Source organism: Haemorhous mexicanus, chromosome 5, assembly GCF_027477595.1.
Source record: "Haemorhous mexicanus isolate bHaeMex1 chromosome 5, bHaeMex1.pri, whole genome shotgun sequence".
Taxonomy (NCBI): domain Eukaryota; kingdom Metazoa; phylum Chordata; class Aves; order Passeriformes; family Fringillidae; genus Haemorhous; species Haemorhous mexicanus.
The window spans coordinates 38,814,444-38,840,557 of NC_082345.1; the positions used below are offsets into that span (position 1 = coordinate 38,814,444).

General features: G+C 38.3%; 1 protein-coding gene across 12 annotated transcripts in view; it reads left to right on the plus strand.

Moving 5' to 3' along the window:
- OSBPL8 (oxysterol binding protein like 8) overlaps window positions 1-26,114 on the plus strand; it is an 83,861-nt gene that overhangs the window by 49,589 nt on the left and 8,158 nt on the right. For all 12 annotated transcript variants that reach the window (XM_059846879.1, XM_059846882.1, XM_059846880.1 and 9 more), the window contains 15 exons: window positions 5,345-5,412; window positions 8,707-8,787; window positions 9,576-9,677; window positions 10,363-10,566; window positions 14,234-14,318; window positions 15,418-15,589; window positions 19,242-19,476; window positions 20,742-20,926; window positions 21,624-21,705; window positions 22,426-22,524; window positions 22,965-23,061; window positions 23,410-23,508; window positions 24,246-24,343; window positions 25,020-25,109; window positions 25,667-25,803. In XM_059846879.1, the coding sequence (XP_059702862.1) occupies window positions 5,345-5,412; window positions 8,707-8,787; window positions 9,576-9,677; window positions 10,363-10,566; window positions 14,234-14,318; window positions 15,418-15,589; window positions 19,242-19,476; window positions 20,742-20,926; window positions 21,624-21,705; window positions 22,426-22,524; window positions 22,965-23,061; window positions 23,410-23,508; window positions 24,246-24,343; window positions 25,020-25,109; window positions 25,667-25,803 (1,834 nt within the window). The remainder of the gene's footprint in view (window positions 1-5,344; window positions 5,413-8,706; window positions 8,788-9,575; window positions 9,678-10,362; window positions 10,567-14,233; window positions 14,319-15,417; window positions 15,590-19,241; window positions 19,477-20,741; window positions 20,927-21,623; window positions 21,706-22,425; window positions 22,525-22,964; window positions 23,062-23,409; window positions 23,509-24,245; window positions 24,344-25,019; window positions 25,110-25,666; window positions 25,804-26,114) is intronic.

Here is a 26,114-nt window from a genome sequence, read left to right on the forward strand (position 1 = left end):
CCCATAAATGGATCTGCTTTAAAATTGTAAGAAGGTTTTCATTTAGCTGTAACTTCTGGAAAATCTGCAGGCTGGTCATCAACGGTTTGACATAAAATGACAAGATAGAAAATGAGGGCTAAAAACATAGCTTTGCTAAACTCTGTAGTGCAAGATTTTGAATACTAAAACCTCTGAAAGGGCTTTAATCTTCTTTTGCACAGATTTGTTGTTTCCTGCAAATCAGTACTGGAATATTGAAGTGAATTTGGTGGTCATTGCATGTCATTGTTCATAATGTGCACTTCTGACGTAGGTGCCTGAAATTCAGCAGTTTATTTCAGGAAGCCTCAGTGCTTGAAAATGTGTTACAAGGTCACCCATTCCTAAAGGGGGACATAGTACAAACTGTGCATTCTTTCCAGAATTGCTCTGGATGTGTGACTTGTCTTGTGCATGCGCAGAGATGCACTTTATTGTGTAGTCCTGCGGGGTCAGGATGTTGGGGGGGAAGGAAGGGGGGGCATAAAATAGTTTTCACTTTCTATTGCCTGCCTCCTGCAGCATGGCTCACTGAATTTGTAAGCCATGGTTCTGAAGCCCCAGAGCAGAGCTGGGTGCAGACCATGGGGGAGGTTGCAGACACCATGTTTTATTGAACATTTTTATCCTGGAATGTTTCCTTTCACTCTGTTTCAGGAAGTGATTAGCCTTCTACCAAGAATCTAACACTGAGTTTTATTCAAGCTGCTTACAAAATAAAAGATCTCAAGCATGGGGTTGGCAACTAGATAGGTGCTTCCTACCTTTAAAATAAGTATGTGTAGTCTGGTGATTAGTGGGGAAAAAAGGGATCTTATTTTGTATTTGCTTCCTTTCTGTATCGAATTCTGCAGCTAAAGCTGATCACTGTTCATAAGCAGACAATGAATGAGTACTTAAAATGCAGAACAAATGGAAAGCAGTTTTTAATGAAAAAATTCAAGTGTGTACATAGAATTAAAAAATGCTTGCTCTTTTGGAATCTTGCATATATCTCTGAAGAGTTTCAACATTCCTAACATGCTTAATGAATGTTCTTTATGTGCTCTTTCAGATTGGTTTAGGCAAAGAGCAATTGTCTGTTTTAAATATACTCATGTATAGTTACAGTGATGACAGTCTTTGGGTATTTTTTTTATTTTATGTGGTGCTTTACGAAAGGGAACACTACTGTTAAAAAATACATTAAAGGACTTTGCTTACTTTTCTGATTACTTTGCTTTCAAAGTCCATGGAGGAATCTGAATTAGTTAATATGGGATTGTTCTCCTAAATCTGGTTGTCAATAAGCTTTTGGAAGTCAGTCAGTTAGGGACTATGGTTCCCTGTGTTCAATTCTTTAAAAAGATTTTACCTTTTTTTTCTCATGTGTTTATTATATGGCACCAGTATTGATAATTCCCAATAAGTACAGCTCATAGTTCTTCCAGAGGCATTTTCCAGCTGAAGTATTTGTTCCTCAAAACTGCACATGCACACCAATAATCAAATCAGGCTGTTCCTTTCTTTTCACTTGGAAGTCAGTAATACTGTTGCTTGGATTGCTATTTGTGATCTTTTCATGCATTGCATTGCTTTTCTGCTGTTTTTTCTGTATGTTTGAAAAAGAGCCTCCAGTGGATAGTAATTATTTCTTTTATGAATAAAATAGATCTGACATTAAAAAGTAACATGCTTATTTTCTGATGTATTTTTCTCATGTGTCATAATTGCAGATGGCATTTATTGAGAGGCACAAAGCCAGTATTCGAGATGTGAGAGTTATGTGGTTGGTTTTGGTTTTTCCCTTCCTTCAAAATTGACTGAAGGGATGGATTGTGGGTGCAACTTCAAAAAGTGTATGTTATGCTTGGAAAATTGAAATCTATTATCTAGACAGGTTGGTTTTTTTTGAAACTGTACCCTGCCACAGTCTTTATCCTAAATAGTCTTTAATTTTGCAGTGTATGTAGCCTTTTGTTAACAACAGTGTTTGAAGATTTTTGTTTTGTTTTGTGGTGGTGAGGGTTTTTTTGGTGGTGTTTTTTGTTTGCTTTTGGGGTTTTTTTTGTTATTGACTACATAGTCTGTCTCAATCTCTAAAGCAGCACTGTTTGATTTTTTTTCATTGATCTCTTGTATGCAGGGGTTCTGGTTCCTCTGTCAGGCTCTGAAATCTCTCTGAAAGCTCCTAATGAGTTTTAATGTAGATTTTTACCTGCAAGTTTTGGAAGAACATGCTGAGTGGTCACAGTAGGAATGCACTAATGGACAGTTTCCCTTGGCTTCGGAGGTCATACCATGAACTTGGCTGACTGCACTGGCATTGGGATCAGCTTTCAGAGCCCATGGCACCTGAGCTGTTAAGATAAGCAAGGTCACACTGGAGAAAGCCTGTTAAGGTGTAGTGTTGCTTTGAACGCGATCGCCGATGCTCAGAACTGCTTTAGAGAGTACGGTAGTGCTGCTCCTACCTCTAAAGATTGCCTTCAGGATTGTAGGTGGAAAAGGATTCAATAGAGAGGAAATTACAGAAAGGGACTGTCTTCAACACCTGAATTTCTAAATTGTGAAATGTGGGCTCAGGTTTTGTTAAGGAGCTGCTGATTGAATTACAAGGTGTGAAAGGACAAGTAAGCTAAAATATTAGGCCCAAAACCACTGCTGATAAATATTGAAAAACTTGAAACACTTTCTATTATATCCTGCTTCTTGCCTTTTGTGCCCTGGTAGTCTCTGCTCCAGACAGCTGGGGATGCAAAGCTGCATGACTGGGTTTCCTCACAGACACCTTGGGGCAGTGCAAGGTGTTCCAGGAGGTGCAACACCCAGACTTGGCTTTGCTAATGAAGCCCTGAGAGAGCTCTTTTCTGTGCTGTGGGTGAGGAGGGGAACAGTCTGTGTGGTGGGTAAGTTCATGAATCAGCTGGCACACACACCTCTGCAGCTCGAGACACTGAAAACAAGGAAGTGAAATTCATAGAAATGCAACTAAACTTTGGTCTTCATATCCAGTTCTCTGGGACAGAATAGTTCTTTCTGGTTTCATTTCTTCTTGGTGGTACTGATGCAAAGCTTGTTTGTGGAAAAAAAAATCCATGTCTGTTGAATAAGGGTGTTTAAAGTCCATAAAATTGTTGTGCTTCAGAAAGCAAGCTTGGAATTATAGCTTCTCTTCTGTAAGAACAATCCTGACTTAGCACTTCCTTGCTGATTCTCCCTCACTAAGGCTTCTGTATGTGCCATTAAATCAACAAAAATGGGAAAGCCATTAGAAAATGCCTGCATTGCATTTGCAGTGGGATTTGATTCCTTTTCTTTTGGGCACTGGATGAGGAGAAAACCTCTGCTATGGTTGTGGTGTGTGTCTGACTGCCTAAGACTGGCATTGAATCCAGTAACTTCTCAATAAACCAAGGCAAGAGTAGCCTCTGAGGCTTTAGACAACCTTTGTTTTGTTTCATGCCTGATAACTAGTGCTGTAGAAAATGTGCTTTTGCTTTTGGTATTATCTAGGAAATGTAACTAGATTGTGTCTAGATTTTTTGTGAATTCCCTAGTACTACAAATCTTCTGCCTCTCAAGGTACTCCTTTCCTGTTGTCAAATAGGACATATAGTTTTCATTAGCTGAACAAGTCTATTGTGGGTGTGTTGGAGGAATTTAAAAATGAAGGATTTAATGAGCTATGCCCAGGTGGGGCTTTTAAGGATGTTAAAGTTTGTGAAGGCGTGTAGGGCTTCCTTTCTGTGAACCTAAAATGGGATATTGTACTGCAGTATATAATTTTTAAAAATCTGGTCTTAGAAAAGGAATATCTGCAGAAAGTAATAAATATAAAGGGAGAAAAATCCCCAAAAGACTGATTACCAGACCAAAATCAAGAGGAATCCTAAGATTTTTCATGTAACCTGGAGATTAACTTAATGCCCCTTGAACTCCATGAATCTTCCCAGCATGTGTAATTGTGACAAATGAATCAGTTCTGTCTGAGAGTTTCTCGGTATTATAAGCTGTGGAAGGCTGAAGATAATAAAAAAAAAAAAAAAAAGAATTCCTACTATGGACAAACTACCCAACACTGCTACAGAAAGTTAAAAATTCCTTCAAAGCTCATAGTTTCCCCTCACATACAGACATTCCCCTGAAGAATGTGAAATCAAGGAGTTTCTCTGGTAAGTCTTCTCATTCCAGGGATCAGAATACCGATTTCTGTTTCGAAGTCAGGACCATGCCCAGAGGGATGCTCCAAAGCACTGGTGGTGTCCATGGGTGCAGTGTGCCTGCTGGTGCTGTGTCAGGTGTGGTGTCTGAGGGTGCACTGTCCTGCTGGTGCAGGGTGTCCCTGCTGGTGCAGTGCCCTCTCATAGGCACAGCTCTTGGACATCCCTGTGCCAGGCTTCTCAGCTGCCTGTCTGAAATCCATGCCTGAATTCACAGTCTCATCTGCCTAATCATCAGAGGGTGTGTGAATGACGGCATGCTGATTTACTCAGATAAATGCATTGTGCATTTTGTTTTATCCCTGTTCATAAAAGCTTTATGCTGCCACCACTCTCTTCAGATTAAATTGATCAATGAGTGAGAGGTTGTCTTGTAAGCACAGGAGGCAATTTTTCTGTGAGAGGGTGCCAGGTTCTCAGAATATGTTCTGTGGCACAGAGCAGCTGTGTGGCAGCACCCGTACCAGTTGTGTCCCTGTTTTCCATTATTACACAGACACTAACTTACTTTGTATTCTGGATACTGGGGAAGTGTGGGGTTTTTCACAAAAGAGAAAGATGGGATTTTGACAACTGTTTTAATAAAAGGCCTTGTAGTGATGCTTCTTGAGTGTCAAGTTAAAGGCTAATGTAAGGAACTTTTTCCATTGTCTTGCAAAAAAATCCTGACTGGTGATTTTAATTAGATTTGCTTTCGTGTAGGTGGTATTTAACAATTATCTAGCTACAGAAGGTTCAGAAATGAGCAAACAAAAAAAGGCTTTGTTTGGTACTCTTCTCTGTGCCTGCATGTATGCAGGTAGGGCAGAATGAGAAAATAAAAGGACAAAAGTTGGCATGTTATATTTACATTTCGTCGGGTTATTGGATCAGGTACAGCATTATCCAAATACACTGGACTGTTCTTGCCTCTTAGTAGCAAGTATTAAATTAGTGTATATGGTAGTAGCTGGTATGTTTTCAGCTAATGAGATAGATTGGTATGTATATGCTATTTGAAAATTTTATTTACTTGTACTTTTTTATGCTAAGCACATTGGCTAATTTATTTCAAAAGCTAGTTCATATAAATTTTATTGATGAATTTAGATAATTTGCAACCATGCTGTTTTTCCTTTAAGGTTCTGACAAAGGGAAGGATGATGCATCACAAAAAGACGATGCAGCATATTCTATGTCAAAAAGCAAGGTAAGGAACACTACCTCCTAACCTGTCTTAAAAATGTTGGTGTGTAAAGAAGTTACACATTTTTAATTAAAAGCAAATATATTTAACTTTTGTTGTAGATAATCTTGAAGATTACTCTTCAGATTCAGCAATAGATAAAGACTAAAGGGAATCTCTTAATATAGTTCCCAGGATCACACCACATCCAAATCTGTGGTTCAAAGTAGTGGAAATTAAATACGAAGTCTTCTTGTGGCTGTCTCAGAGTAGGATATTGCTTTGCCATAGAGTTTAAAGGCTCTAACTTACCCAGCTGTGTGGTGTTCTATTTTCTGCTAGGATATCCTCTGTCTTTTTAAAGAGGCAAATGTGGTAACAGACACTTAAAGAGATTGTTGGCTTGCAGCAGGTGCGGGTTGCTCTGGAAGGTGACGGCTAGCTCCCAGGGGAAAGGGGGAAATTCTTGCTTTTTGCTGCTTTTGCACAGCTGTTCCCACAGCACTCTGTCCTGGGCACAGGCAGCCACACCCCTTGGAGACAGGGTTTGCACTCGAGGTCTTGACACAAATTTTTCTGTTGTATTTGATATATCAGAGCCATAAAGACAAACATTGCAAAGATACTGAAGGAAAATGAAGATACTGAAGGAAAATTATAGTAGCATTTCCAGGCTTAAATGGTGTCATTGAAATTGCAATGGGATAAGCAGTTCTCTGGTGTGTAGCCAAGCATTTCAAACTGACTTGGAATCACAAAACTTTGTATCTTTTTGCTTTACTGCATCTTAGAGCCTCACTTGTCAGGAATATCAAGGAAGCATATTTACCATCCAGTTTTTTTGTGATCAAAATATTTATATTGGTCCAGAAACCTCCAAATCAGTTTGACTTGGACATCAAGTTAATACGATCTCTTTTGACTTGGATTTATTCCAGACTCTCAAGAATCATATATCTTTGACTATCCAATTCCCTTTTCCTCTCCCTTATACTTATTTTTTCTTAGCTGTTGTCTAAACAGGATCTTAAGTCTTTGGGTTCTTTGCTATTACATTTTTTTGTGTCTTTCTGTCAAAGATGATACCAATATTCCTACTTCTGCTAATACATGCTTTTCTTCACCCTTTTTTTTTAATTGCTGCATGTGGGGCTTGATTTTACTAATGGAAGTGAAATAGCAGCCCTTCTTCCTAAGGGAGAATGGAAAAACAGTGATGGGACTTGACTGGAATCTGGTATTGAATGTACCTTGCTGGGAGTTACAGCAAGTTCTTTTAAAGTGTTTTCTTCTAAATTTTTTATCCCATCTGCTTTGTGTGGATATAACAGTGAGAAGGTTACTGGCTTAAAAATATACACACAGATCACTGACCTGTCTCATAACACTGAACAGCTAAATGTAAACCTTTACTCAGTGTCATATTAATGAGCTTTAAAACTGAGACAATGAGAAAATTAGTTTTTTAAGTAGGGAAACTTATTGGTTTGGGGCTTTTCTATTCATGACCTTTAGATTGCCTTAGCTTTCTGTTGGTGAGCAACTAGAATATTTATGAATGTTTTGCTTAAGTTGTTCCATTATAGCTTGCATAATGAGTTCATTACCTCTTCTTATGTGACAGTGATAATCATTTTTCCCCTCTTCTGTTACTACATTTAAAGTACTGTATTTCCTTTAATTTCTAGAGAGAGGAATTTAATTTCAAGTTGTGCACTCATCTTAAGACTAAATTTTGAGTGTCAAGAACATACATTTATTACAAGCTGTTTCCTGTATTTTTCCAAGATAGATACAGAAGTTAAAGAACATTTGCTTATGATTAAAATAATTGTGAGCTAAAACTACTTTTTGCCAGTTATTGCACGTACCTTTTTTACAGTACCTAAGAAGACTCCTGTAGAGTCTTTGTTCTGAATTAAAGATGTAAAGTAGAATCCAGGTTAAATTGTTCTGTACAGATTGTGACTCTTTAGCCTTTGTTTCTTTTCTTTGAGCAGCCTGTGAGTTAAGAGAATGTTGAAGTGCACTGTTTTTCTTATAGCTATGAGTTTTAGTCCAGGCTTGCATATTTTTGGACTGTCATTTTATAGTATTCCAAAACACAAATTCAGTGAATAGACTTTGCACTGTCATTTGAGATTTGAAATGTGGAACATCTTAAAGGTCAGTTTTGATAAAATGTCCTTGAATTTGAATTGAATACTCAGTTTAAAATATTAAATTATTTTGCTTTTGGTTTGTTTTTGTTTTTTTTTTTGAGAATGCAGCAGTTTTTGGTCCACCAGGCTTATGTTTAAGTGCACAAAGAAATACAACTCTCTAATTTATTTGAAGTCTGTATTTAATGAATACCTACTCAGTGTTTTCCGACCTCCATTAGGAATGGTATGAAAACTCTATCACAGACTCCTCTTAGGCTCCTCCTTTTCCCCCTTTTTTTTTTCTCTCTCTAAAGAATGCTGTTCCCAAAGTGAAAGTGAATATTTGGTGGCTTCAGTTCCCTTTTAACTAGTAGGCAGCGAACCTCCAGGTGCAAACTTTGAACCTTACAAGACATGGGGGGAGGCAGGGGGAGAAATCATGTGGTGCTGAGGCAGCTCCTTGTCCTGCATGAATGAGACTTGGGTGTCACGAACAAACCTGGCTCCTGCTCCTGCCTGATGCCACTGTGAGCTCCTTGAAGATGACTTTCAGACTAATCAGAGCGTGGAATTAGGGTTCAAGGAGCAGAACAGGTGCCATTAGTGGGCAGTTGTACTCTGATGGTTTACACAGCACTGAATCCTAGACTGAAGAGGCTGTATTTTCCTTCATGAGTCACAGGGTAAGTGTCTCTATAGCAGTCTGTTTGGAGAAGCTGTCAAGTTGTGGATGAAGACAGCTGATTCTATATTCTGATTCATAAATCCTGGGAATGGCTCCTGTGTTAAAACACCTGGATTCTCCTAAAACATTCTCTCTCTGCTAAAATAATGCCTAACTATTCAAGCATGCTCTGTCTAGTAACAGTCTACATGAGCTAAATATTTGCTGTGTATGGGTCAGCTGCTTCCAAAGGAGCCTCAGACTTCTTTCCCATAAAACCCTTACAAAAACACACTCTGTGAATAGGTGGTGAACAGCTTGTGTTACAAGAAGTGGTTTATTGGTTTGTTTGGGTTTTTTTAAGGGGGGAAGCCATAGGGAAGTGAGAGGGAATGGGAACCTTACAAACATAATTGCACTCCAAACACTTGCTAAAGTGCCAGCATCAGCAATATATTCTTGTATCTGTCATTGTCATCATCACATTAATATGTGTGTTGTGAATTTCAGTCTGAATCCAAGCTTTTCAATGGCTCTGAGAAGGACATCTCTCAGTCTTCAAGCAAACTTACAAAAAAGGAATCTCTCAAGGTGAATTAATTTCCTAGTAACTCCTCATGGACTACAAATGCATTCACACAGTTTTTCCTTATTCTCTAATGAGAAGACAAAAATGCCAAATAACAATGAGACTTAGGGAATATTTAAGTATTGTGAGAAGCTGTGCTGTTGAGTCTCTTCAAATTTCACTGGTTTTTTATTTGAATAATGGCTTCTATAATGCTGTCTTTAAGATGGCACAATATTGTAGAATTACTCAGATGATAGATTATTTCAGATTGGCAGGGACCTCAGGACATCTACATGCAATGAAATGACAAATTTGAATTATCAAAATAGCAATTTGAATGCATTTCTACTGTCTTCTTCCCTCTGGACTGTAGCAAGACCAAGCTCCACTGTTTGGTAGATACCGTTTCAAGAGAAATGTAAAATTATTCGGCTTTAAATGAGGCCTGCAAATTTTTCCTAAGGAGGAAAATAACTGGTGGGTAAAGACCACAGATCAGATAATGTACCTGTATATTGGAATTTGGTTTGGTTGGTTTTTCCTCCCCTTTGATTCTAAGAGGAGCTTCAAGGTCCTCAGTTTCTAAAGAAAATTGCAGAAGAATCTGAAATTGGCTACGTCATAACTGCTCTTGAAGTAATTGTTGGCACTTTGAAGTCAAATACTCTGTTTTAAAGCTGTTTTTCTATATCTGTATTGTAAATTGAATTTAGCAGGTTTTTCCTCAGCTTTTATTGGCTGATACGTTTTTGTGCTGATAACTGGCTTATGGCCATGACATTGTAAACATTTTTATTATTTTTTACAGGTTCAAAAGAAAAACTACAGAGAAGAAAAGAAGAGAGCCACGAAAGAATTACTTAGCACAATCACGGACCCCTCAGTTATTGTTATGGCTGACTGGTTGAAGGTCAGAATCCAAGTGTGAAACCCGAGTTGAAGATGGAGCAGTTAGTTGCTTGCTGCTTTCTGACCAGAATAGAAAAGGCTCAATCTTTTACTTGCTGTTAATGTTTTTCTACAGGCACAGCAGCCACTAATTGCATCCCAAGGTCTCTGTGCTCAAATCCCAGGGGACTAATAGAGGAACTTAGCTCCCACTTACTGCAGTCACCCTAGTCACATTATTCTTGTGTGCATAGCCATCAATTTGGGATGACTTGCCTTTACAATTCTCATTTCGTCCTTCTCATTTTACTCTTTGAAGTGGCTCTGTTACATATATAACAATTGCAAAAATAATTCAGCCAGATATTTGGATATCTGGTTTCTTTGTGTATTTCTGGTAATTTTCCTTCCCTCTCTAAAGAACTAGCTGGCACTTCTGTCTTGAAGACAGCAGTTCATATTATCAACAGTAGTGCAGGTGAATTGTCATACTTCCCATAACAGGATGTGTGCATAACCATTTGTAGAACTGAGTATTCATCAAGACAGAAGAACAAGCATACCTTTACATTCTTTGATAAACCTGGGTAAACTTTTGAAAGACCTGATAAACTTTGCTTTGTAATAAAAGCTAATAAATTTCAGTTCTAATTTGGTAAGGGGGATGGTTTGGTATTGAGATATAAGTGTAACTATTTATCTTCCAGATTCGTGGTACCTTGAAAAGCTGGACCAAACTGTGGTGTGTACTGAAACCAGGAGTGTTGCTTCTTTACAAAACTCCCAAAAATGACCAGTGGGTAGGAACAGTGCTGCTGAATGTTTGTGAACTCATCGAGAGGCCTTCTAAAAAAGATGGCTTTTGTTTCAAACTTTTCCATCCTTTGGAGCAAACCATATGGGCTACAAAGGTTAGTGGTGGCATGCATGGTTCTTAAGGGATGACTAGCATTAATCAGCTACGAGTAAAGACAACCTCACTCAAAAGTGGAACTGTGTTTTCTGTTTCAACTTCAGTGGTTTGTGTTGATTCTGAATATAAGCCCTCAACATCTAGTCCCATTCATCAGAAAAAGTATTTGATTTATGCTGCTCTGTGTACTTAAAGAGCTTCAGAAGTGTGGTGTGCAAAGGGTTGCCATTAAAAAGGTTGATGCCATCACTGGCAATCACATAAATTAAAGGAATGCATGTTTAACATTATATTTTACATCAGTCAAATCTCAGAAATTAAGGTGAGATTTGCCAAAATGAAAGAGTTTTGTTATAAACATTTCTTGTGTCCAACTCTATATTCATGTAGTAAAGTGTCACCTTAGTTCAATTTGCTTGTAAGAGTCAAAAAGCAGATTACTTGCTTGTCCAGTACGGGCTCAAATTGCAACTTGTTAGCCAAGTCTGTTCCTTTTTGTTACGATGTTAGGGTGATAAATGTTTTCATTCAGTTCTGACGTCTGTTTGCCTTGTCATACATGGCATAATTCTGTGAGCAGCTCTTACCTGTGTTGAAAAGCACAGGTGTGTTCTGCAGAGCAAAGGTTGGCTTCAGTATCTTGTTAGGGTCTTTAATGCTTGCTCTTACTTCTTGTTTATAATCTGATAAACTATTTTAGTCCTTGTTTTGTGTTTACATGTGGAGAGGGGATGTGGAAGCACAGCACAAGTGAACATATTTTCCTTCTAAAATAATGTCTTGCTTTAGATGAAATTACTGTACAATATTAGGACCCTTGTTATAATTAATTAATTATACCCTCTAAAATATACATCTTACAATCTCACAATTAGTGGCTATTTTCTGAATTGTCCCATCTGTAGAATACGCTGTGTTAAAGTTGTCACCCTTTTCTTAAGGAAGTCAGTATAATTCCTGATACTTGTGGGTATTCTGGATTATGATCATTTATCAGCGTTATCTAAATTTACCAAACATAGATCAAATCACTTGTAGTTTCTTTTGAATAATTTTATTTAATTGTTGCTTAGGCAAACCTTTCAGTGACTAGTGGTGATCTCACATTTGCAGAACACAAACTCCATATCCTTTTCCAAAGCTATAGCATTTGGTGTTAATGTGCTTTTTTATGATATATATACATGCATTGCAAAGTGGTGGCCTGTCTGCAGAAGATCACAAATCAGTCTTATATTTCTTTTTTGCCTGGCAATGAGAAATGGATTTGTTTGTTTTTTTAACTAGATATTTAGAATTTAGAGGACATGCCCTACCAGATTTTTACTTTTTTAAGGTAGGTCAAATTTTGAACCTGAACAAGTTGATATTGTCCATTCTAAATGTGCTGAGAGCTGGAGTGGCGTTTGTTCATTTTGTTATGGCTATTTGCAGTTGAGAATTCCTGGACTCCATTAGATGACAGGCCTTTAAGTTTGAAACCCTTTTCTGCCTTGTTTACCTAGTCAATCAAAATGTCCTAGTTACAGATTTATTATCATGGGGCAAACTTGCATAAGATTTACCACAAAGAGCCTCAAGTCCAAGGCAGAGTTTGCAGTTAGTGCAGAAAGGTAGCATTGCAAAAAGCTTAAATAGAGCTGTAAGTACTGTGGGAGATTTTCTCACTTGAACACACTACCCATGGTGTCTCCTTCTGGCAGACTGCAAATTCTCTTCTGCAGTAGTTTGTGGCCAGTCACTTCACATGCTCCCTTAAGCCTGTTGCTGTGGTCTTTGATGTTCCTCCTACAGTCTGAGGTAGCCGATGCACTGTACCTTGATTGTCTTCCTTGTGTGCCTGCTCCTGATGCCATTTCAGTTTTCTGCAATTATTAATTATAAAAGTTAATGCAAGTATTTTTTTCTGTGTAAATTTAGTCAGAGTTGACTGCATATCAGTTTTCATTGTTGTCCTTGAAACAATGTTCATGGCATTTGAATATTCTGTAAGAAGTAAACTTCAACTTTTTTTAATCTAATGGAATTTTTAACTTGACCATTGGCTTGGAGTAGTAGCACCATTCCATGAGAAACAGAGACAATCCAAATAAAGTCACCTCAGAAATGAATGTTCCTCTTGTACAGATCACTAACTACTGGAAATTGGTTTTGAAACCATAGTGGGTGATACCAAAGGAAAGTATCCTGTGCTGTTGGAACTGTAGCCAGTTAGAGGAAATCAAGATCCATGAGCAGTTACATAAAATAAGTCAACTTACTTAAATACTTATTTGACTAAAAATTACTCACTTGGTTTTAATCAATATATTGTTAAAACACTTAGGGAGTGTAACTTTCTTGCATTAAAAAAAAAAAGGCAAAACCAGACACAAAACCACACTTCATCTCTAAATTGTAGTTGTTTAGTACAGAGTAAGTAGCATACCCTGAAGTGCCCACTGTATAAACCCAAAGGGCAGATCTCATGAGCAGAAGTCTGCCCTTAGTCTGCTCCAGTATCCTGTCACCCAAGAATTCCAAGGATTTCTGGTGGCCGAGGCCTTTGCACCCCAGCACCTCTGCCACCCCAGCCTGGTGTGGTGCTCTCCCCTCCTCAGGGGACACTGGGCTTCTTCCCTGCCTTCCCATCCTTGGGGTGAGGAGTGGTCAAGCATTGGGGTTGTCCCTCTTGGTTCTTGGTACCCACTAACTCCTGATCCCAGTGCTGCTGCCTCACCAAAGGCTTTTTCTAGGCACACCTTTCCTTTCTCTCAAGAGGGAGACTGAGGTTTGGAATCTTGTTTCTAGCGCCCAGTTGCTGTTACTCTGTACTGACTCCTCAGGAGGTCCTGACCATCATTTACACCAGCACTAGCTTGTCTGTATTGGTATTTAAGTGCCACCAAGACTACTCCTTAACCCGCTTCTCGCCCTCAGAAACGTTCTGGCTGTTTCATTTGCTTGCTTCTAAAATTATCTGCCTTTATCTGCTTTTGCTCAAAACTTCTGCTGGCTTTCCAGTTCCCTCTTCGAAGCCTTATATTGGCTTTCCATTAGGATTCTCTGGGGGAAATCAGTAAGATCAAAATATGTTTTCATCAGTTAGGCAGGCTTAACCCAGCTTTCAGCAATAGCTTCAAGTATGTTTAATACAGCCCTCTTTGCCTATCAGTTGTTTAAAGTTATCATAGATAAACTTTTTTTGGAAGGAACTTCATAATGGTTATTTAACATTTTATTCCAAAATGAAAGTTGACAGAAATGGAAAAGTCTTTTGATTTTATTTTTTTTAATATGAAGTGTGAAAAACTTCACAGTAAATAGAAAATAAAACTTTGGCCAAGTCTGATTTATACACCAAAAAACCAACCCCCCACCTAAAAAAGAAAGATAAAAAAACTGCACCCAAACTAAAACCAAAAAACCCCAACCAAACTAATTTTTTTTTAATCACAAAGACCATTCTTTTGAAAAGTGGGCCTGAATTGGGTCCCATACTTAGAATGAACTCTTTGAAGAAGAAATCTAGTGAAAGAGGGCTGTCCATCTTTCCATTCATGTCTTCATTAGATGTTGCCGAGTGACAGAGCCCTGCAGTGTGTTAGCTTCTTACTACATTGAATGATAAACCGTAAAACTGAATGAAAATATCTGATGCTGTTTCTTGTTTTGTGTATTTCAAGGGTCCTAAAGGTGAAGCAGTTGGTGCTATAACTCTGCCATTGCCCAGCAGTTACTTGATCATCCGAGCTGCTTCAGAGTCAGATGGTAAATAGACACTTGATTGATTTTCAGCAGTGAGAAAGATGGTTTCAATTGTCTTATCAGTCTGTAACAGCACTTCGATTGCAGTTTAATTGTTGTTAAGGCTCTCCTTTAATTTAGAGCATGCAGTTATGTTGGTACTAGTACTTTTTCATGGTTATTAAAGGAGAATATCAATCTAAAGGAAAAGTTACTGAACTCCTTGCAGTTGCCTTTTGTTGACAGGGTGGAGGAGGGGGAAAGGGTTATCTGTGTTTTAGCTATATTAATGTATGTCTAAATATCAAGCTCTAAATACCAAATGCCTTTGTAAAGTGCTAATATGGTTGTATTCTTATTAAAGCATTTCTGTGTTAAGTGCAGCAGTTGCACAGAGTTCTACTACTAAAAATTTCTTCAAAATGTAGTTTTGTAAACACCCTTCACTGGGAAGGTGGTGATCAGTGCAACTACCTCCTAAAGTTCTGATGTGAAAAAAAATTAAGACTGTTATGTAGCTGTTTCTAGCAAGTGCTTTTCATCTACTGGCTAATTAGGCATACCCCTGCAGACTTTAGAGATAGGACTCTCTCTGCCTTCTGTATTGAGAAATGGATTAGATACATGGAAAAGAAGAAGTGAGAAGGAGAAAAAATAGACAAATTTGTTCAGTTACTTTTTGCAAAAAATAAGCTATCATTATAGTTATTTCCCCACACTATTATCATATTACTTGGGCAAATTTTGCCAAATGATGTGCTTACTTAGTCTTCATAATTAGAGCAGGGCTGCAGGCAACTCTGGGGGCATTCCACAGTCATGGTTTGGGTGGAACCAGACTTGCATTAAGGAGGAAATGCTGGAATATGCTCTAACAAAATCATTATTTACCTTGCTTTCCTTCCCTGAAGCATCCCTTGCACTTAAGCTGGGTGGTTGTGAGTTGTTTTTATGTCCCTACCAGACCGTAAAATCCAATACATGTAACATGGAACAGCTCTGGTGTGTGTCCTCAAAGGCAGTGCAAGCAGGCCCAGAGGGCTGATTTTCCTAGTTAGCAAACAGAAGTACTATAGTTCTGTTAAATCCTTAAGTTTTGGTCTAATACTAAATTTATCTTTAGGCAGGTGTTGGATGGATGCTTTGGAGCTGGCACTGAAATGTTCAAGTCTGCTTAAGCGTACAATGATTAGGGAAGGTAAAGAGCACGATCTGAACTCCTCAGCTGACAGTACTCATGTCTCTTTCTATGGTCTGATCCGTGCTAACAACTTGCACAGTGGAGAAAACTTGCCGTAAGTGAATTAATTACTAAACCTGATTGCTTTTGGGCAGAACCTTGTAGTGATAATTTTGCCACAGGGAGGCTAAGGCTGCTTTTTTTTTTTTTTTTTTTGCTCCTGAGTTCTCTTTTCATGCCTTAATTGCAGTATGTTTTACACCCTGCACATAAAACGAAAGAATCCTTTTTTAAGCAAAGTGGATCCAGGGGAAATCTGGCCCAAGGAACTTGGAGTATTGCATCAGCAAGTTTAATTACTCAGTTAAGCTGTTCAAAATTTAAAAAAAAAATGAAAATTTTATGTTGGTGTCCGTTGTTAACTTCAGTGGAAAATCTGAAGCTTAGTACACGTGACAAAAGTCAGTAGATATGAAGTTAAGTTGCTGTTCTTTAGTTAAAGAAATGAATAATCCTTTATTTAAATTATTTCAGCATGACTCATCAGATGGATGAATAATAATTCAGTCACCTAATGATTAAAAGCATTAAAGTTAAAATTGTCTTGTATCACCTGATATCTAATGTCTGAGAGCCCTTCAGTTACTCCCTGATTATTTTAATAAATACTTTCAGGCAGGTTTTTGTGAGCACAAGCTTCTGTGGAAATAAATTCTTAAGTGTAGTGAATGAATGGCTGTAGTGGGTTGACTGTGGCTGGATGCCAGGCACCCACCAAAGCCTCTCTCTCACTACCCTGTGCAGCTGGATAGGAAGAGAAAATTTAACAAAGGGTTCATGAGTCGAGATAAGGACCAGAAGAAGTCACTCACTAAATGCCATCATGGGCAAAACAGGCTTAAGTTAGAGATATTAACTGAATTTATTACTAACAAAATCAGAGCTGAACAATGAGAAGTAAAATAAGACCTTAAAAAGCACCTCTGCCCTACCCCTCCCTCCTTCCCCAGAGGCACAGACACGTAGTGGGGGTTTCCAGCTGCTGCTCAGGGAGAGGAGTCCACCCTGGGGTTCCCTCCCACAGGAGATAGTTCTCTGAACTTCTCCAACATGAGTTCCTCCATGGGCAACAGTTCTCCACAACTGCTGCCACGTGGGTCCCTCCTCCCCAGGGGCAGTTTTTCAGGCACAGCCTGCTGCAGCATGGGTCTCCCACAGGGTCACAGGTCCTACCAGGACACTGCTCCAGCATTGGTTCCTCTCCCAACAGGTCTGCAGGTCCCTGCCAGGAGCCTGCTCCAGCACAGGCCTCCCATGGGTTTACAGCCTCCTCTCAGGCATTCACCTCAGTAATTTTCCACCAGTTCAATATACTTTGTGAAGATTTAGCTGTCCATTTATCTTTTCTTGGTAGGCAGGAATTATGTACTGCTGTTAGGAGTATGCTGTCCCAGAGCGAGACCTGGACTAGGAGAAATGCAATTCTTTTTATGCAATTCATAGATGGTCTGAGAAAAGCACAAAAAAGGTAAATGCTTGCCCCCTGCAACAATTAAAGACCCTATCCAGATGACCAGTCTTGGCTCAGCTGCAGTTTAGTGCCTTCTTTTCACTCATAGGAACAATGTAATTGCTGTTTCCAATTCAGCTGGAGATCTGCACTCCAGAATAGTAGTTTAATATCAACTGCTGGCCAAGATTACAATCACAGCAATTAGCTACAGCTGTTAAGTCTAATTAAGACTAATGCTTTAATTAAGTACATCTTCTGGTATAGCATATTCTTAGAGTATTCAGTGTGCTTAACTGTCTAAGGAGCAAAACTGGCAGGTCTAGCTTTAATTGGGTGGCAGAAGAGGGAGAAGAAAGGTGAAAGCAATTTTAGCTTCAGCTGAGAGAGAGCTTTTTAAAGTAGGTTAATAGCAAGAGAAGGTCCAAGGAAAACCTTGGACAGATACTTATTGAAGATGGTCACCTGAAAAATAGGGATGAAGAAGCAGCAGGCATGTTCACTGCTTTCTTTTTTTTTTTGCATCAGTCATTAATACCAATAGTAGACTGGGCTGCCTGATCTCCTTGATTTGGAGGCCTGTGAGTGCAGGATCAGTGATTTTCCATTTGTGGGGACTGAAATTGTAAGAGACCAGCTGTGCCAGCTGAATGTTTGTAAGTCCACGTGGTCTGATGTGATTCATCACAGAGTGGTTGGATGAGCTAGTGGATGTTATGACAGGGCACCTCTCAGTTGTCTGCCAAGGGTCTGGGGAGTCTGAGGAGGTCCCCACTGGCTGGAAACTTACCAACAGTATTCAGATTTACAAGAAAGGCCTGAGGAAAGACCCAGGAACCTATAGACCTGTGAGACTAACCTCAGTAGATGGAAAAATTGTGGAGAAGATGATTCTGTGTTCTGTTGACAGACATTTAAAGAACAATGAATCACCAGGCACAGTCAGCATAGGGAAAGTCACATTTAGCTAATAAGATACCCTTCATAAGATAAGGTCAGTTGCCTGCTGGGTGAAGGTAAAGCAGTGGATGTAGCTTTTTCTGGATTTTATAAGGCTTTTGATATTGTCCCTCACAGGATCATTTTGGATAAATTATTCAGCTGTGAGACAAGCAGGGTTGCAATGTGCTGGCTGAAGAACTGGGTGAATGGCAGGACTCAAAGGGGTGTGGTGAGTGGGGCTACATCTGGCTGGTGACACCAGCAATGTCCCTCAGGGCTCAGTCATGGGCGTGTTCTGTTCAGTGTTGATCAGTGATCTGTGGATGTAGGTGTTGAATGCACTCTTAGCAAGTTTGCTGACAATACCAAACTGAGGTGCTGCTGACTCTCTCAAGGGATGAGAGGCCTTGCAGAGGGATCTGCATAGATTGGAGAGTTGGGCAATCATCAATGGCGTGGAATTAAAGAAGTCCCAGTGCCTGATTCTGCACCTAGGGCAGGGTAGTGCCAGGCACAAGAATGAATTGGCAGAGGAGTGGGTTGGGACAGCCCTGCCCTCATGGTGGCCTGAGGTGACTGTTGGGCCAGACAAGGGGCCAGGGGTCTGTCTGACACAGGGACAATGTGGCACAGCAGCCAGCCCTGGCAGCCTGGAGGGCAAACACCATCCTGGGGTGCATCAAACAGACATTAACCAGCTGGTCAAGAGAGGTGATTGTGCTGCTATATTCAACATTTGTGTGGCCTTACCTTGAGGGATGTGTGCAGTTCTGGGCCCCGAAATTTAGAAAGGTTATGAAGGTTCTTGACTATAGTCTGAGGAGGAGCAACAAATCTTGTTAAAGAGCTGGAAGGCATGGCCTGTGAGGAGGGACTGAGAACTTTCTGTTTGTCTAGTTTTGAGAAAAGGAGGCTGAGATGCAAACTTAGAGCTCTCTTGCAGCTTTTTGAGGAGGGGAATTGGAAAGGGAGGTGCTGAATTCTTCTCCCTGGTATAGAAACATGGAAATGGTTTAAAGTATCATCAGAAGAGGTTTAGACTGGACATTAGGGAGCATTTTTTTACCGAGTGTATGGTCAGACACTGGAACAGGCTTCCTAGAGAGGTGGCTGATGTCCCAGGCTGCTCAGTGTCAGTTGACATTTTAGTGAGAAGAGTATACCTCCTATATGTTTCCAGCAAGGCTAGTTTGACACTGCTGCCGCCTCAGGCTTGATACTGGCAGTTTTGGTGTGTATTTTATTAAGATCCTGGTTTGGAAACAATGAAATGATTGTGTGAATTGAGGATTCATTTAGCCTTTGTTTTTAATAGGTTAAATGACAGTGAAATTGAGAGGCATCACTTCAAAGATCAAGATACATACTCTGACAAGTCTGATAAGGAAAATGACCATGACCACGAGGAATCTGATAACGATGGGCTGGGGAAAAGTGAAGAAAGCGACAGTGACACATCAGAGCGACAGGATGATTCTTACGTCGATCCAGAACCAATTGATATCAGGGAAACCACTTACTTAGAACAGAGTCATGAAGAACTTGGGGAGGTAAAAATGCTGTTGAAATACTGAGCAAGCAGCTTCTCCAAATAGTAAGCTGATATTTTAAAGGTCAGGCTACACTTGAAAGCTGACTTACAGGATTGGCTTTCATATTTTCAGCAATAATGTAAAGAAAAGGTTCTGCTCACCCATATTCTGCTCTGCTTTGCCATTCTTGTGCTAATGTATGAGATTTTAACAGAGATAATGGAATTGCCTGGCATATTGCTCAGACAGAAGGTACAGAAAGGACCTTGTGCAGCAGAGGTTCCTCATGACTACTTGTTCTTTTGTTGTTACTTCTGTTTGGGTTTTATTAACTTAGTCCTGTTTTTTTCTTCAAGTAAAATCTTCAAGTTGAAGGTTTGAATGCAACCTGACACTTCTTTTTTTTCTCCTGCAAGAGAAAAGTTAAGGAGTTTTAGTCTGCAGAATTTAGTGGAAGGCTTGCTGTGCTCCTGATGTCAACTTGCATTCTAATGATTCCCCAGAGCTGCTATTCCACTTCTGCAGGTTGTTTTATGTATTTGCCTATACAGGCAAATATGACAGGGATTTCTAAACCAAAACTCTTGGTAACAGAAATTGAAATAAGTCTTTTCACTAATCTCCTCTTTCTAATTAAGAGAAATTACTAAGATTTTTTTTTATACTCATGGAACTTGAATATCTTATGCTTTAGTGCTTTCTAGTAAAATGTCTGGACAAAGCAGTGTTTTAGGAAAAGCTGAGGAGTTTTAAGTCACACGTTTTTGAGTATGCATTTTAGAACTGTTCTGGAAAAAGAGATGCCTTTCCTCGCTTTTTCTACAACCATTGCTCTTGATTTCAGAAACTATATGGGATATCTCTCCCCTCTTCTTGGACAGGAAGGAGCATGGAATGTGGCTGCTGGTTTTGCTCAGTTACCCTTAAGTGGTCTATTTTCTTTAAGAAAAACCACTGATGACTGATTGAAGGCAGTGAAAAGCATAGATATGTCAGCTTTTATGGTTGGGAAAAGCTGGTAGAATGAACAGCCCTTTGGTGTCTAATTCCTGCGTTTGAGAAGAGAGTAGTGCAGGTGATGCTCTATCATACTTCATTAAAGATGTATCATAAGTGTATTTATAGAAACTGGATCTCACTTCCACAGTTGGTTCAACATCACAGAATGGTTTATTTTAAGTATCCATTTCCCATTCTTACTGTAGCCTTAGAATGTGTTGACCTGTCTTCTGGAGCAATGTTTGCTTTCTCCTTTCTGTAAGCAGTTTTTTGGTTCATCCTAGGCAGGTGAGGCTGCCCAGACAGAAGAAGTGTCAGAGGAAAACAAAAGTTTGATCTGGACACTACTGAAGCAAGTCCGGCCAGGAATGGACTTGTCCAAGGTTGTACTGCCTACATTTATTTTGGAGCCTCGCTCTTTCCTGGACAAGCTCTCTGATTACTACTACCATGCAGACTTTCTGTCTGAGTAAGTCTCTGCTTTTCATTCTTACCATTTTTAAAATTAAAATAGAGTAACAGTGTCAGATATTGCCATTTTCCAAAAGCTAACTGCCTTGAGAGCTCATATGGTACATCTTGAAGTCAGGCCCCTCTTATAATTTAATAGCAGTTGAGTTGCAGGCATTTCTGGTTTAGCTTCTGAAGACTGGTTGAAAGACTTCTGAAAATTAGTTTAGTTTTTTTTCTCCAAGAAGCATATTTAAAATGAGAAACCAATGCTAGTTAATTTTTTAATACAGTGTTTAGTTCTGTCAAGATTTTTGAATTGCCAGCTCGAATGTAGCTAATAAATTAAAGACTGTAAATTGAAATATTATTCAGCTCAGAGCTCTGCATATAAGTAGGCTGGTAGTAAAAAGATACCAAAGTGTAGTAACCTATAAATGGAAGAACTTGAATGGGGGTGGGACAGAATTTAATATTACAAAGAACAGACTCAAATATGGAAATATCATTTCTGGCATTTAATTTGACTTCAATTCTCAAACAATTATTTGAAAACTTTAAATTTGGTGAGGCCAGGCTGAAAGTTTTACAGCAGTGCAAATCAGATACCTGTTTTAGTCAGCTCACAGATTCAAGATATGTCACAACAATTGATAGCATGTTATAAATGATGCAATGCAATACTGGTACTTGATTCTGTGTGTTCTGTTTCACAGAGCTGCTCTTGAAGAAAATGCTTACAACCGCATGAAAAAAGTAGTGAAGTGGTATTTGTCAGGATTCTACAAAAAGCCAAAGGTAGACTTTCACATGTTATTTTGTCCTCAGTCACTGTGTCTAGTTTGAGGACTTAGGGATATGCTGGAGTAAGTTTTTCTTTTTGAATTTATATTTTAATGCATTTTTTAAAAAAGTAAAGTTATGTTTTCACTGCTTACACAAACAAAACATGGAATTTTTTGGTCTCTAGCCATGCTTAAAATAGACTATATTCAATTGCATTTGTTCCTTGGAGTTGAAATTGAACTAAATATTTTTTTATAAAGTTGAACCAGTTCTGTATTTACCATTCTTCAGTGATAACAGTCTGAAATTGGAGGACTACTGTTTGTACCACTTCACTGAGCTTTGCACTAAATACTCTTCATAGACATATTGTTGGGAAATAGTATTGACAGAAAGTACTTACTACTACCTAACTTCAGATGAAAGCTCTGTAATAATTCTGAAAAAAAAAAAACCCAATAAAAAACCCAAAACAAATCTTACATTCTTTGTGTCCTTATGTGTAGAATAGTTTAGTGGATATACTGAATGTATGATAATTTCCTTAGAGTGAAGAGCAGACTAACGGAGCATAATATTCAAATGACGAAATCAAGTACCATGTACTTCAGCATATATATTATGATAATTTTTTTTTTCCTGTGTGTATTATCTTCAGTGATAGACTGGTAAAATGTTTTGTGACTTGTGTACCTGCACAGTATGGTTACTCTCTATTCAATTTTTGCTTAGGGACTAAAAAAGCCGTACAATCCTATACTTGGAGAGTTTTTCCGCTGCATGTGGATTCATCCAAGGACAAACAGCAAGACTTTTTATATTGCAGAACAGGTGAATGGAAAAAATCATTTTAAGAAAAATAAATGTATTGTACTAGTAAATAAATAAATGTATTTGTGCTAGTTAAGTGCTGTGGTAGTTTCAGAAAATGTATTGAAGGGTAGTATCCTAAAATGTCTCCTGGTGAGCATAGTTTTCTTACAGTTGTCTGTTTAAAGTGTGCATTCCTAAAGAGGGAGGAAGGTGTTTCCAATATTTCTGTTCCTCTTCCCCTGGAACAAGTCAACTGCTGATTTTCTTAATTCTTGAAATTCAGTAGGTGATTGCTTGATCTTTATCTCTAAAGATTTTAGTCAAACTTCACGTATATTAACTGCATTCTAATATGTGCAGCCTGAATTTTGCATTGTCATTATTAGATCAAAATTTATACTGTATTTACTATATTGCTTGTTTTTGTTTGTCTCAAATATGGGGTTTTTTCCCAACAGGTGTCACATCATCCTCCAATATCTGCCTTCTATGTTAGCAACCGCAAGGATGGGTTTTGCCTTAGTGGTAGCATTCTGGCCAAATCAAAATTCTACGGTAAATCATGGGGTTTTTTTGGTTGTATGTGCATTGAGGGATGCAAAATTGGTGCACGTGAGTTGTGTTTTGTAGATGAAAGAAGGCTGTTAGAAGGGTCAGTGTTTTGGTTGTTGTATTGTCCTTTCCTTACAAAGTTTTTGCTACTGGTCTTCAGAATTTTAATTTCTATTTTTGGAGTGTTTTAATATTTAATTGGAGACACTGTGTATGATAGTGGCTTCACTAGAGAGGATAGGTTACAGTGTTAAATATACTGATGTTCTTAATTGTATTACTTAGTTATTAGGGAGTGTTGGCTGTTGTCTTGCAGGGGGAGAAATGTGACTGTCTGTCTTTGAATTTCAGGGAATTCATTATCTGCCATACTAGATGGAGAAGGACGGCTAACGTTTCTAAACAGGGGAGAAGATTATGTAATGACAATGCCATATGCCCATTGTAAAGGTAGCAGCTCTTTTCATTCTCTAGATGGCAGAGTTATGAGAAAAGAAGTTTTTTATTCTAAATAGTTCATTATTCTAAATAATGTGCTGTGTTGGATTCAAGCCTGTCATCTGGAGGAGAGTGTTCTGAAGATTGGTGACTCTAGGCTTCCACATATTTTATCAGGAGAAAATTTCATCTGTTGTTTAAGCCATATTTTAATTTTTGACACAGGAAAAGATTTTTTTATAACTAGTAAGAAATAGTAAAATCACATGTATAGTTATCTGTCAGTACCTGATATTAGTTTACTATTTGAGTTGTCTTTTATTAGAGCAGCTTTGAGCTTTTCCACTACTTTCCTCTTTTAATCATAAAAGCCAATGTAGTATATACACCACAGTGTGATTTGATTATAAATTATTAACCTTTCCTTAGTTTCACTATGGGAAATGGGTCAGTGCTTTGTAAAGTTTTCTGGAAGGTCAGTAATAGCACAAAATATCTTCCAGAATTGCTCATTTTTAAGCTGTAACTTACTCAGTATTGTCTACCCATATACTCCAGATTTCCCTTTCAGGATACAAAGAATCACACAGTAAAGATCATCTGAAAATACAATTTTTCCTCTGGCACGAGCATGTTTACTCTAGAAATTGTACCCAAGTAACTTAGGGGTTTTGTTTTGTTCAATTAAAACATTTGTTTTAGCTGGGGGTTTTTGTTTTGGTTTTGGTTTTTTTTTTTTTATCTCACAGGAATTCTTTATGGAACAATGACCTTAGAGCTTGGAGGAATAGTCAACATCACCTGTGAGAAAACTGGCTACAGTGCAACAATTGAATTCAAACTCAAGGTTCGTGAACACTGTGAGTGGGCACAAGAAGGAGAATGAACATAATGTCCACTTGCATAAGCTAAACAAAGGTTTCTGAACTACTCTAGATGGCTTCTGAAAAATGCATTTGCCTTCCTTGAGGTGGAAACTGATAAAAAAAAACCTGATACATTTTCAAGAAGTGTACACCTGGAGAGGGAAAGTGTATTCAGTTGAAATTATAGGGGAAACATTAGAGTTGGGAGGCTGTGTTAACTGACAATTTGCCTTGTCAGTCCACAGGATACATGTGCAGCCTGTCAAAAGGCCAAAGAAAATCCCTGGCAATCGTTGTTGTTTTTACAAAAGATAATCTCTAGTAACAAATGGTCCTTGGCAAAGCTGTGCAGTTAGTGTAGCAAATGACTGTGTCCTTCGGGATATCGTGTCACTGTTTTATGCCTTATTTTCTGTTTTCTTTCAACATCTGCTAGACAATACTTTTGCTCAGAAAATCTTTTAAGAAGGAGAGGAGAAACAACATACTCTGGTTTTAGACTTCTTTAAGATTAATAAGTAGAAGATACAATATTAAAGATACCAGGCCTGTTTACAGCACATTTCATAAATTCACATTTTTCCTTAAGACTAAATATATAAACAAAAATAATATGTTATTAACATAAACACAAAACCATTTGTTTTTGTTTTGCAGCCTTTTTTGGGTAACAATGACAGTGTTAACCAAATATCAGGGAGAATTAAGCTTGGCAAAGAAGTTCTGGCTGTTTTAGAGGGTCACTGGGTAAGTAGTGAGTGATACTCTTTTATAAATCCTGGCTGACGGTTGAGACAGGTGAAAACAGCACCTAAATACAAAAAAGACTCATGTTTTTAAAAAAGTGAAGTACTGCTTTTGCAGAAAGTATTCCAGGAAGTATAGAATCAACATTGTTCTATTTCCAGCTCTTAAAAGGTGGAAAAGTTTAAGTAGTTTATGAAGAAAATGAAATGTTCCTTCACCCATTAATCTTGTGAAATGTTTTGGTATATGCATTAGTACCATGAAGAACTTTCATGGCACCAGCATGAAATACTTAAGGTTGTTTCAGATCTGGTGAGGTGGCATCACTCATTTATGAATGTGGTAATTTTCCATTGCATCTCTGTTCCAAGCTAGAACCTAGCACAGAGGGCAGAAATTGAATTTTCAAGTTAGCATATCTAATTATTCTTAACTACATGCATTCTAAAGAAAAGAAATTCTTATTACCAAAAAAAAAAAAAAAAGGCTTATGCCTTGCTTTGTTGTTATTTTGGCACTCTTTGAGATAATTAAGAAACCAATCATATCTGTTACAGGACAGTGAAGTTATTATTAGTGACAAGAAGACAGGTGTTTCAGAGACATTCTGGAACCCAACATCTGAGATGAAGCAGCGTAGATTACATAGATACACTGTGAAGTTTGAAGAGCAAGATGACTTTGAGTCAGAGAAGTAAGTTCACTACAGAACCATGTATTTATTTTTCCAAAATAAAACTCATAATCTTCTCCAAAATAGAAGCAAATTATCATTACTTTCCCATATTTGATGATACTAGCCTTTGATGATAAAAGAAAGTAACACTGTTAAATATAAGATCATTATTTATATAGCTTACAATCAGGGAAATCTTGATAGAAATGTAGATAAAACTTCTATTAAAATGGTAATATTCTCTTTGGAGGGTGGTCCTTTTACATACTATACTATACTATACTATGCTATGCTATACTATACTATACTTACTTTACTTACTATAATTG